The sequence below is a fragment of the Petaurus breviceps genome, unplaced genomic scaffold, assembly GCF_028583685.1.
Source record: "Petaurus breviceps papuanus isolate PSGF00001 unplaced genomic scaffold, PetGlider_PUasm1.0 126, whole genome shotgun sequence".
Classification (NCBI taxonomy): Eukaryota; Metazoa; Chordata; class Mammalia; order Diprotodontia; family Petauridae; genus Petaurus; species Petaurus breviceps.
In genome coordinates this window covers 29,480,481-29,493,789 of record NW_027185655.1, presented here as the reverse complement: position 1 = coordinate 29,493,789, position 13,309 = coordinate 29,480,481, and the positions used below count along the sequence as shown (strand labels likewise).

General features: G+C 38.4%; 1 protein-coding gene across 1 annotated transcript in view; it reads left to right on the top strand.

Moving 5' to 3' along the window:
* The window catches only part of LOC138166179 (sodium/hydrogen exchanger 9B2-like), a 42,932-nt gene extending 35,200 nt beyond the window's left edge, over window positions 1-7,732 (top strand). The window contains exons 10-12 of the mRNA XM_069094611.1: window positions 2,001-2,109; window positions 4,564-4,700; window positions 6,905-7,732. Of these exons, the coding sequence (XP_068950712.1) occupies window positions 2,001-2,109; window positions 4,564-4,700; window positions 6,905-7,126 (468 nt within the window). The 3' untranslated portion in view covers window positions 7,127-7,732. The remainder of the gene's footprint in view (window positions 1-2,000; window positions 2,110-4,563; window positions 4,701-6,904) is intronic.
* Window positions 7,733-13,309: the final 5,577 nt, after the last annotated feature.

Genomic DNA, 13,309 nt, shown 5'->3' with positions numbered 1-13,309 from the left:
TGGGTGGGTGGATGGATGGATGGATGGATGGATGGATGGATGGATGGATAGATAGATAGATGGACGGACGGACAGACGGATGGATGGATGGATGGACGGATGGATGGGTGGATGGGTGGATGAGTAGATGGATGGATGGGTGGGTGGATGGATGGATGGATAGATGGATAGATAGATAGACAGACAGACAGACAGACAGACAGACAGACAGACAGACAGACAGATAGATAGATAGATAGATAGATAGATAGATAGATAGATGGATGGATGGATGGATGGATGGATGGATGGATGGAGAGAGATAGGTAGGTAGGTAGATAGATAAACGGATGGATGAATAGATAGATAGATGGATAGATACACGGATAGATAGATAGATAGATAGATAGATAGATAGATAGATAGATAGATAGATGATAGATAGGTAGATGGATAGATGGATAAATAGATGGGTAGATGAATAGGTAGATAGAGATGGATGGATAGATGGATAGATAGAGAGAGATAGGTAGGTAGGTAGATAGATAGACAGATGGATGGATAGATAGATAGATGGATAGATACACAGATAGATACACAGATAGATAGATAGATAGAGAGAGAGAGACAGACAGACAGATAGATATGATGTTCCATATGCTATGCTAGGCACTGAGATAAAAATTCAGTAGCTACTGCCCTCAAGGAGCTTATATCCTATTGAGAATACACAACAGGTACATGGCTGAATAATTTCAAGTAGAGAAACATCAATAACACCAATTCAAGGAAGATCGGGAAAAAAATATATTTAAACATTTTAAGAAGAACAGAAGAAAACTAAGAGTCTACAGTTCATGTCAAAAGAGAAACCCCCAAAGGACAAAGATGTTCAGCCTAGAGAAGAAAAACATTAAGGGCAGAATAACAGCTGCTTTTGTATATTTGAAGTTCTTACGTGGAAGAAAGAAATAGACTTGTGGGCTCCAGTTAGCCAAAGGTGGAGCAGTGAATTCAGTGGTTGGCTGAAGAAGGGGGAGATTTTTCATATAACTGCAGTTATCCAACAATGATATGGGTTACCTCATGAGGGAGTGAGTTTAGTACCACTAGAAGTAATGGAGCAGCACTGAATGACCTTCTGTTTGGAGTGTTGTAGAGAAGAGTCCGCCATTGTTAGGCAGTTAGACTTCGGATATCCAAACCTAAGATTCCATTCATTAATAGAAAAGCTAGGACTAGAATCCACCACGCCTTTCTGGGCCTCAGCTTCCTCATCTGTAAATTGAGAGAATTGGACCAGATGGCCTCTGAAGTCCATGCCAACTCTGAATCTATGATCATGTGATGGTATTACCCACAAATTTGACATGCCAACTCATTGAAAAAAATGTTGAACAGAATTAAACCATTAAAGACCTTCCATTCAGCATGACACTAGTCTTTGTCTTTTGCCATGTTTCAGCAAATGTTTACTTGATGAATGGAACCAAATATTACCTATAAAGTCCTTATTTGGGTCTACTTTCATAAGGGGATTCTAATCTTTTTATAAGCATTTATTTGAAAATCAACAAAGCGTTGAAGTTCTTAAAATAGTTTTTCTCTAAGTAGGTTAGACTTACCCATGCAATTTTGTTTATGCTCATTATTGTCTAGAAAAGCTTTTCTTCTTTGATACATTAGTATGTAAGTAATTTGTGATTTCATCAGTGTGGGCATGTTCTCTTCCTATGGGGAACACAACTCATTTAAGATTCACAGTCTTTAAAGACTTCTGTGAACATAGGAAAAGTTAAGTGACTTGCCCAGATTCATACAGCAAGTAGATGTAAGAGGTAGGCTTTAAATCCTGTTCTTCCTGACTCCAGGGCCAGCCCTCTGTGCAGTATACCATGCTACATTTCTTCATAGATAGAACAAAGAGAAAGGCCAGCCCTGATCAAAATAATTCATACTTCAAATTAGGAGAGTCCAAATTAATTTTTTCTTTACTTCAATAAATATCATTTTCCATATAGGCAAATGTTGAAAAGATCATTGCAATTTCATGGGACATTTTTCAACCTCTTCTTTTTGGATTGATTGGAGCAGAAGTATCTATTACATCCCTTAGACCAGAAACTGTTGGTAAGTGTCTCAGAACACCAGAAGTTTGTGGAACTACTTTACTTTCTAGATAATATGTAAAACAAGGTAGCATAGTAGAGAGTTGGCCTCAACACCAAGAGGACCTAAGTTCAAGGCCTGCTTTTGATATATGTTTGGATACATGCCCCTAGGCAGATAACCTCTCAATGTTCTAGGCAGCTCTCTAAGAGTCAGAAGGCTGAAGCCTGCAGTGGCAGAGGGAGTTTCTTCACCTGGGAACTTCTGCATATTTTTATTGGTCTGGTTCCAATGATCATATCTTATGTAATTATTACTTCGAATAGTGCAGATTTGAATACATGCACTCCAGGGGGTTTGTTATTTGCATTAATTTGGACCTAGCTATACCAATGAAATGACGACACGTTGATGACAATTTGATAACAAAGATAGCTATACTTCAATGTTTAAGATACCTGATTTCTTTAACTTGGGTACTCTCTCCAGTAATACAGAGTAGAGCCCCTCTTTGGTTATGGTCTTCAAAAGCTGCTGTGGCTAAAACATTCTTAACCCTTCAAATCAATCTGCTGAGGAGTCTGAAAAAGAGGACCAGTCTTCATTAGTTTGATCCTCCCATGGCAAGCATATTACCTGTCCCTGGGTTAATACTTGGTAGAACTGCTGGAATATGAACTTAAATAACATAGCCTTGGAGCAAGCATGTCAGCTCTTTGCCACAATGAACCATCAGAGTAGGACTTTATTAAAGGAACAAATATAACAAAGTTAGTTATTTTCATACAATCTGTGCATGGTGATTATGAGGATAAGATAGTGGTCTCAATTACCACTATGTGTGTGTTTGTGTGTGTGTATGTGTGTACAGATACATACATAAACACATACACCCATTTACATATTTGTGTATATATATATATATATATGTATATGAAGAACACACTACCAAATAGTATCACAGCACAGGTTTAATTGTTTTTTCCACTGATGGTCATATATTTGCATTGATCATCAACATTTGATGACCTTATCATCCTCCTTGTCACCAAGGACATGAATTTTAAAGATTAGAATTTAAAGATCTGAATGAATTAATTAATATTTTATTTATATTTATAATATATTATAATTTATATATTTATAATTAATTAAATTAAAGAATTGAAAGATTCCTCCTTGTCAAAATAGATTTTTGTTTTTGTTTTGTTTTGCTTTACAGTGGCCCATATATGGAATCAAGAAATTATAGGATGAAAAAGAATTTAAATATGGTGTAGTCCAATTCTTTTATTTTAGAGATAAGGATGACCTTGCTTTAAATATTTCAAATTAACTAACCACATGGTCTAGGTCTGTGGCACAGAGAAAATAACCGTGCCATCACAGGGGAGAGCTAGGCATCAGAGCAAATGATATAATCTATGAGTGGCTAGGGGTAGGGCAAATTTGGGGAGGGAGCTGCTTTCCTGTTATGAAAACAACAGCAAAAGTAGGAACTGAACAAACATAACTGAGGTGATTATATTTTGGAAGGAGAGGTAGCATAGGATTTGTGTGCCAGTAACGATCATTATAAAATAGATTAGTTAATGTAGGATTTTTTTTTAGTTATTGGTTAATTTTAGATCTTTTTTTAGTAAATAATTGCTATGGGCACCACTTCCTCCTCATTCTTACTATTCCATTGGCTTTGTCTTCAAAATGGTTTGGGCCTGTGGCAGTCATCTCAGTTTGTCGTTGCCTAAGGACAACTCTGAATAGATCTGTTCCATGGTATGAACTGTATGTACCCTCTGCCTCTCTGTCTCTATGACAAATGTGGTTTTTAGTAATAAAGGGAAACAGGAAGACTATATTTATAACTGACTCAGGGCGATTTATCACCACGACTGGAAAAATGATTCACAGTACCTACTGTATTAACAGTGGGTCAAGAGGGTCATCTTCATAGATGAAAGGCAGCATATTTTATTAATATTTATTCCTATTCATGTTGTTGTACTCATATTGTCCAGGAATCAATGAGATCAAAAAGTTGGAAACATTCCTCTTGTCATAGGTTTTAATGCTATATCTGTTACTGAGAATGGAAGAATAATTAACAGTCACAAATTAGGATTCTTTCTACACTTTGATGAGGAAGGTTCATCTTTTGTTATTTTAATAAGATCCAGTTCTTTAATTATGGTCATCAATATGTGAAAATGTAGTCTTTGATGCAAAATATAAGAAAGTAAAAATTCAAACATTTGTATTAATTAAGACAAAATAAAAATGAAAGGTTTTTATTTAGGCAGAAATTATACCTTTATACCATTTATTTCTTACCCATTGATTTTTTTTTCAAATTGTGTTCCATCTAATTTTTAAATGATTTTTTTTTCTTCAATTCAGTCTAACCATGAAAGGTAAATTCTTTCCAGGTACTCTCTAGCTTATAATCACTAAATAATTACTTTGTCTATATTATAGGGCTATGTGTGGCCACCTTGGGCATTGCTGTGTTGATAAGGATTGTTACCACATTCTTGATGGTGTCCTTTGCTGGTTTTAACATAAAGGAAAAAATATTCATTTCTTTTGCCTGGCTTCCCAAAGCCACAGTCCAGGTAAGGAGGAGTGGTGGTGACCACATACTTCACAATTGGTATGTAGTCTTTTAAAATATTGAGTAAGAGTCCGGATTAAAATTTAGAAGAAAATAAATAACATACCCATGCTTATTACCACCACATGGAACATCTTATAAATTTTTTTAAATTCCGTTAATGGAAACTTTTAACACTAAGCAGTTGACAAATAACAGTCTGTATTAATTTCTTCTTTTTTTTCGACAAATATTTCCAGGGTCACTAGAATAACATTCATTCCCACATTACTGCTACAAGCAAGGGTTGTTAACCTGGGGTACAGGAACTTTTTAAAAAATATATATTTTTATAATCATATTAACCTTATGTATTTTATTTAAGGTATTTGAAAACATTATTCTGAGAAGGGATTCCCTAGGCCTCATAGACTGCCAAAGGCATACATGTACCAAAAAAAGGTTAAGAACACCCACATAGAAAAAGGCCATGGATTAAGGATTGCAGTCAGAGCTAAACCTTGAAGAGTAGAAATTTCCTTCAGTTATCACTGAGGGTGTCATCCCCCATAGCAACTAGGTGATGCGTGTAGATAGAATTCCTCTTCTAGTCTCAGGAAGATTCGTTTTTCTGAGTTCAAATCTGGCCTCAGATTTAGTAGCTCTGTGACCCTGGGCAAGTCACTTAACCCGGTTTGTCTCAGTTTCCTCATCTGTCAAATGATCTGGGGAAGGAAATGACAAACCACACCAGTATCTTTGCCCAAAAACATATCAAATGGGTTTATGAAGAATCTGAAATGACAGAATAACAACAAATCTCTTCCTACCTTGAGACCAGACCTCCTTTAAATCATAAAAGGTAAAGACCTTTAGAAAGTTCCAAAGAAAAGAAGCATCGTTTCCAGCTCAGTCACTGGATTAGAATGTTGATCATCCCAATGAAATGTAAGTTCAATGAAGGCAGGGACTGTCTTACCTTGGTGTTTGTATCTCTGGTACCTACTATATTTTGTATCTGGCATGTAGTATACTTAATAAAATGCTCGTTAATCAAATGACTAATACATGAAGCCTGAGCAGAGTTTATATACAATGGAGAAGAATTATAGAAAAAATGTGAGAATGCTTTCCTGGTTCAAAGATATATATTAATATTAAATTATACTGTCATGCTCATTGAACTGACAAAAATCATCTTCATGTGGTCAAGATTTATGATCCAGATGATCCAGTGATAAAAAATCATGTTTATGCATTTGGTAAAAATGGCCTGCAATGTAGAATTAGAAAATCATAAGCTGTCATTTGTTACAAACTGTAAGAAACAGAGAAATAATTCACTATTCTTGCTTTGCATTGCTGTCTTGTCTGTTTGATGGAGCAAGGAAGTTTTATAGTTACACTAAGTATTCTTTTGGAAAAAATAAATCTCTTGATTCTGTGCTCCCATGGGATTCCATGTGATTGGTTTTTGTTATTGTTCGTTATAAGAATAGTAACAGACATGTTGTGCTTTAAAGGTGCCCTCTGGACACCTGCACTTGAATATCCTACCCACACTAGACACTATACTTGCATCATCATTTGAGCCGCACAACTCTGTGAGCTAGGTAGTCAGGCAGGCAATGAGCATTTAATTGCCTACTACACACCAGGAATCATGCTAAAATGGAGATACAGAGAATGGCAGAAGACAATCCCTACCCCTGAGAAGCTCACAATTTTATAGTAGGTACAAAAGGTCTTACCCATCTTTTAGAGAAGACAAAGGTGAGGCTTGGAGGGAGTTGGACAGGAACTTTGAGGTCATCTAGTCCAGGGCTTCTTAAACTTTTTCCATTTGTGACTCCTTCAATGCTTCTTAAACAGTGGGTCATGACCCTACATGGGGTTGAAACCCACAATTTAAGAAGTGCTGAATTTCTAGTCCAACCTTTTCACTTTACAAAGAAAGAAACTGAGGTCTAAAGACATAGTGACTTCCTCAAGTTTACACAGATAATATCAGAGACAGAATTTAAATGTAACTTTCTGATTTTTCATCTAGCCCTACCCCCTATGCCATATTAAACTGTAAAAACTCGATTGAAAGATGCTAACAAAGTGTCATGATACCAACATACCCCTCGAGTCCAGCAGGAAAACTAGAACTGATGATTCCTTTTTATTTTTCTCTCACTTTCATTGTGTTGTACCACCCTCCTGACCTTTAAAATCTCCCAGGCCGCCATAGGATCTGTGGCTTTGGACACCGCAAGAGCACATGGAGATGAACAACTGGAAATGTATGGAATGGACGTGCTAACAGTCGCCTTCTTGTCGATTCTGATCACAGCTCCAATCGGAAGTCTGCTCATTGGCCTTCTGGGCCCCAGGCTGCTGCAGAAAGCTGAAGAGAGTCAAAATGTAGCTGGAGAAGGAAGAGAATCACGTGTACAAATATAGAGGTGAAAGGACTCTGGGAGTAACTATTTTTAAAACTGTCATTATCACTTGTTGCTGTTCATCAGGATGAGTGTTGAGCTGGAAGGGACATCAGGTCTGTCTAGTTCAGCCTGTGTAGGAATGCCCACTACAATGTGCCATTCATGGTCATGAAGCCTTCTCTTGAAGCCCTCCGTGGAAGGGGGCAGCCCATGCCTCTTCTGAATCCCTCTATCGGTAAGAAAGTTTTTCTTTCTTACATCAAGCCTCTATTTGCCTCTTTACAAAACTCCCACACATTGCACTATGTAATGACATAAGTTAGAAGTGCAATAGAACTAAATAACTTGGGTCATTCTTGAGTTTTCTTTTAAAATAAATTTTTTAGTCTTTGCCAGTTTGAGTTCACTCCTCATTTACATGTCTTTTACCCACTGTACATGTATGAGTGACCTCTCGTCCTTATTTCAGCTGGTGTCTTTTAGCTGCCTTCTGGACATTTGTACTCAGATGTTCTTCCAATACATGATACCTAACTTATGTGATCCTCCCCACTCCCATGGCCAAAACAGCTCCTCCCAGCTTCCTGTTGCTATCAAGCAACAGGTTATCTGTTAGCAAGGTTATCTGTTCACACTCCAGGGAGGGCTGAGCCCTAAAATTTGGGGAGAAAGTCAATAAAATGTAATGTTTTGAAGTTGAACATAATACGCATCGACATAGAATGACTGCAATCAAAACCAGAAGTATCATGGAAAGAAAATAAAATGTATGTATTAGAGTAGAATTTTTGGGATAAACCCAGCATGAGGTAGGGAATCAGATGTCACTTGGGGAGGTCAACTCACACAGCAGTAAGCTCTTATTCATTTGTAAAATGAGGGTTATTGTGAGGATAAAATTAGATGACTTTTATAAAGTGTTTTCCCAAACTTTAAAAGTGCTATGGAAAGGCTAGGTATTATCATTATTATTGATAAAATCTATGTAATAAAACTTGTACTACCTATCTCAGAGGGTGATTGGAAGGAAAGTGCTTTGGAAATCATAAAGCACCATAAAAATGTGAGCTTAATGCATCATGCTTTGGTACCCAAAGTCTGATTGCAGTTCTAGAAACCAGCATGGGTAGAAAGTTTTAGTACAATTATATGAGTTCCTAGAAAGGGGCTGCCAGCAGCTAGGTGGTAGTATAGATAGAATGTGGGAGTTGGAGTCAGCAAAACATGAATTCAAATTCTGCCTCAGATACTTACCAAAGTGTGACCCTAGGTAAGTCACTTATTCTCTCTCAGCCTCAGTTTCTCCATCTGTAAATGGGGATAACAATAGTATCTCCCTCACAGGGTTGAGATCCAATAAGATAATATCTATACAACACCTATCACAGACTGCCTTGTCCCTGTGTCATTTTTGTGCCTTGTCATCCCCACTTAAGAACTGTAAGAAGAAACAGAGATCTAACATAATAGTCAAAAAATATTTCATTGATAGGTGAAAATGGACAAAAGATCAATTCTTATAAAGACAGATAATAATTTCTTACAATATTGTGGAGAGTATGAAATAAGTCTTAGCCCCCTATTGAAGCCGACAGAGGAGTGACCAGTCCATCATGGTAGAATGTAGACTAGGCCATCTTTTCACAGATCATCATTAGCACACACTGTCATTAAGGGGAGGGGGAGGATGAATTTCCCTTTAGCTTTGGAATTGTTCAGAGTCTTCTTTGCTCTTTTTTTCTTTCCTATTTCAACATGCTTAAAATTGTGTTTATCACTAAGGCTCTGAGAGATGAGGACAGAAATTGTATTTACATCAATGAATAATAGAAAATGATCATGGGCTTATCAGGAGTGTTTACTTCAATACTTCAAGAACCTGTCATGTTGTGAATGAAGGTGTTCCCTCCACTGAGTATGAACGTAACCTCCCTTGTATATAAGACCTGGTGTTGAGTCTTTTCCAATTTAACTAGACTGAAACTCAGGCAACAGAAACAAGGTTCTTTATTCAAAGTTTTATATTCTGGAGCTTTTGTGGTCATGGGAACGGCATCTTCAAAGGCTTTGCCAGCCCCCAGTACAAGCTTTGACAGATCTTACCTGACAGGAAAGGCTCTAAGTATGGTCCAAATGATGATCAAAAAGGATATTTGATTAGAAATTCTAGGGTCTCTAAGATATATGGGACCTAGAATTAATTTAGTCTATTTTCTTGCCCCCCAAAGGGCTCAATTTAAAAGTGATTTTCAGAAAGGCATCTCTCTGAGCTTAAAAAATGTATATGGAAGACTTCTTAGAAGATAACAGAGTAGAAGCAAGAGTTCTTTATCTGGGTCAATGGGCAGATTTCAAGGGAGTGTATGAATTTGGATGAGAAAAAAAGACATTTCTAATTCCACTAACTTCTAACTGAAACTTAATATTTCCTTTAATTGTTTAAAAACATTATTCTGAAGAGGAATCCATGGGCTTCACCATACTGCCAAAGGGGGTCCATGACACAGAAACAATTAAGAACACCTAGAGAGAGAAGCCAAGGAAGTTAGTTCTGTCTGCTCTTATTAAAAAAATGCTCCCCCTAGATCTCTACCCTTTCCACCAAAAGGGGAAGATAAAAAAAAGACAGAAATAATAGAGAACAGGAAACAGAAACTCTTGGGAGGAAGTAGAGAGTACACCTACTGAGATGCAGTCATTCTGTCTTGGAGTCTGAGTATGTATGCATTGACTCATAGGTATTACCTCCTTCCCCATCCCCCAGTGTTGATTAAAGCTATGGAATTTTCAGAGTCTTTCTTATCTATCTCCAGACCAAGAGAAAGATTAAGTTTATGCAAAAGGAGGCCTAAAACCACCACCCATGGACTGGGTGCAGATGGGGGGCCCTGACAAAGTAAGAGACATCCTCCACTTTCCTCCAGCTGATCGAAGCTTGTGGAATTCCTGTCCTGACACCACACCTCTATTCTCCAAATTAGTTGGGAATCCCAATCAGCCTCACCCCATTCTTCTCTCTGCTGAACAGCCTGTTCATTTTTTGTTGTTGTTACATTTATCCAATAGAAAAACAGAAATCAGAGAAAGTATATTCTTAATATAGAATATATATATATAAACATATATAATATAGAAAAATATATTATGTACCTGACACTATAGAGTGGAGATTTCCCATTGGGAATGGGGCAACTCGACTCAGTAACAGTTCCAGATCCCACTGAAGGGGAACTTCCCCAGAGCCATGGAGTATAGCAAGCTGGGGATAGGAATCAGAAATACTGCTCAATGCAGTCTATTCCTCCCATCTGTCACTCTCAGAAAAGACTCAAGTTTATGTGTGCCATAACTCTTTTCCCAACAAGGCTTGAAACTCCATAGTCTCAAGAAATGTAGGGCCAAGGAACAAGAGATCAGTTGACTCTGGCCACTGGCCCTTCCAAGCTTCTTCCCCCACACTCCCTTCAGTATTGTGACTCAGTTGCCTTCTTTCCCTGGGACATACCTCCACTATATTGGACAAGATTCATTGTTACTGTATTTTTGAATTTTGGTACTTAGCCACAATAGGTACCTTCTCTCTCCCTCCCTCCCCCTTTTCAGTTCCTTTTTAAGTGTAGTCTTGTCCTTTAGAATGTAAGCCTTCAAGGCAGGCACTGTCTTTCTTATCCCTTTCTTACATACATACTAATTTAGGGAAACACTTCCAGTGTCCTAGATCTAAAGACTCTGGCTACTCTGGGCTTCTCCCCTCCACACACACTCCCCCTTTTTGGGCTTTAGTAGCTTAGTAGGTAGTTAGACTGGGAATCAGGAATTCCTATGTTCAAATCCTGCTTCTGACACATTAGCTGTGTAGCTGTGTGACCCTAGGCAAGTCACTTAAGCTGTTTGCCCCAGTTTCCCCAATTGTAAAATGATGGTAAATAGTTGCACCTACCTCACAGGGTTGTTGTGAGGATCAAATAAAATAAAATTCATTGACCTTAAAGTCTTCTGTAAATGCTAGCTATTATAATTGAATTGGGTTTTTTTGTCCCCAGCATCCCCATCAAGTTTACTTCTTGGGAGTGGTTTAGTCCTTGCTTAACCCTAGATCTCATTCGACAGAAAATTGTGAAGATAATTGTTGACAGTGACAGAAAATTCTTAATATCAAATATAATATGGACTGCCACATCTCTTAATCATCCTAGCAATGTCAGCATTCTAGTAATGTCCTTACAATCCTACCCTACAGCATTGTATGGGAAAAGTCAGGGACTCGGTTGCTTTCAAAGACATGGTCTTTTCCTTTTAGGGGTCCAGATCCCATCATTCCATCTTTCCTTTCTCTTCCTAAAAGTATAAAGCCTTCTCATAGATCTGTTAGGAAATCTTATGGGGATGGGAACCAAACCTCTAAAAGGAAAAGACCATGTCTTTGGAATCTGGACCCCAAAAAGGAAAAAACCCTGGACTTTACCTTGTGTTAGCCAGGGGGCCCCCAGTCCTTCCCAGTTAATCCTTTCACTGTTGCCCTCATTGTCAGGTCCTGGACCCAAGCTAGACTGCCACTCCTTAAATCCTTAAATTCCATCTAGACCCCTTCTGTTCCCAGACTACTTGGCCACTCCTAGATCACATCCAGCTCTCATCCCACAGTCTTCTGTATAAAAGATCCATCTTGCCTCCATTAAAGTGTTCAGATTTCTTAAGAGTCCGGCCAATGTTCAGATTCTTAAAATCTGGCCAACAGCGCAGATTCTTAAAATCTCGCCCACCCCAACCAGTGTTTTAATAAACTTTGTCGATGATTGAAAGAAGAGTTGAGTCAAATTCATTCCAAGCAGGACCTTTGTCGTTTGCCCTTGAATTTCGGGGTTTTCTTAGACCTCAACAAATCCATTGGACTCTGCACTCATGAGACATCTCCCAGGGTGGCAGGTTTGCTACCTGTTATCTCAATTTACCACAATTTATTTCTCAACTCATAACTGATCCAATTTCAGGGCTTGACAAATTGCTTGACAGATACAAAAGAAATAGTGCAGAGTGCATTTGGGGATGGGAAGAGTACAATATTCCTCCCTCATCAGGAAGTCCGGATCAGTGTGTGTGTGTGTGTGTGTGTGTGTGTGTGTGTGTGTGTGTGTGTGAAAAATTAAGACTCGATCTGTCAGATGCAGAATAAAAAGGACGCAGAAATGAGTGCCTGTTGTGTGCCTCTGAAATAAGGAGACAGGAGAAAGGATGGTTATTTACATTTTTTTTTTCTTGCTTCCCTCAGTCACCTTACTGGGAAGAGATAGGTCACACTACTCTTTAAAAAAATGGTGGTTTTCAATTGTTTTCTCTCTCCCACCTTCTTCCTATCCCCATTTTTAAAAATGTGGTGAAATAAATTATAACTCAATTGTTTTTTGTTTTGTTTTCAATGGAGGGAGAGGGGGCAAGAGAATAAATGCTTGTTAACTGAAAAATAAATTAATGTTTTAAAAGTGTGCTTGGGGTGGTGGTGGGAGACATTTCTTCTCTGGTGATGAACAAGGCAAAAAAAAAAAAAAAACAGCAGGCAGATAGGTGGCTCAGTGAATAGAGCTCTGAGTCTAGGGTCAGGAACCAGAGCTTTGGCTGTGTGACTCTGGGCAAATTACTTAACTTCCTGTCTACCTTAGTTTCTTCATCTGTAAAATGGCACCTGTCCCCCAGGATGGCTGTGAGGATAAATATGATAGTATTTGTAAAGTTATGTCAACCTTTTTAACTATTATAATAGTGACCGTTTTTATTATTTATTAGAGACCTCAGGATAATTACCTCAGAAGTTCAAGAGGAAACTTTTTAAGGCATAGAAAGGAAGACTTGGCAAAGGATAACTGAAGGTGAAAAATATGTGCAAGGAATCGAAGGGACAATGAGACTCAATTGTTTCCCTAGTATAACAAAAGGATTGAACTAAAGAACTTCTAAGATAGCTTCAGTGCCTGATCGATGATAGTTAAGGATCGATGAGCCAGTGGAGGGCTCCCTACTATCTCTTGCAAAGAGATAACCCCATCTCCCACAACCCCATAATCCCATAACCCCATCTTCTCAGGCTGGGGAGATGGAGGGACGCTGGGGTGGAAATGGAGGGGCGCGGGGGGGCGGTGCGGGAAATGGGATGGAGGGGCACGGAGGGATGAAGGGATATCGGGGTGGTAACGGGGGAAGTGGAGGG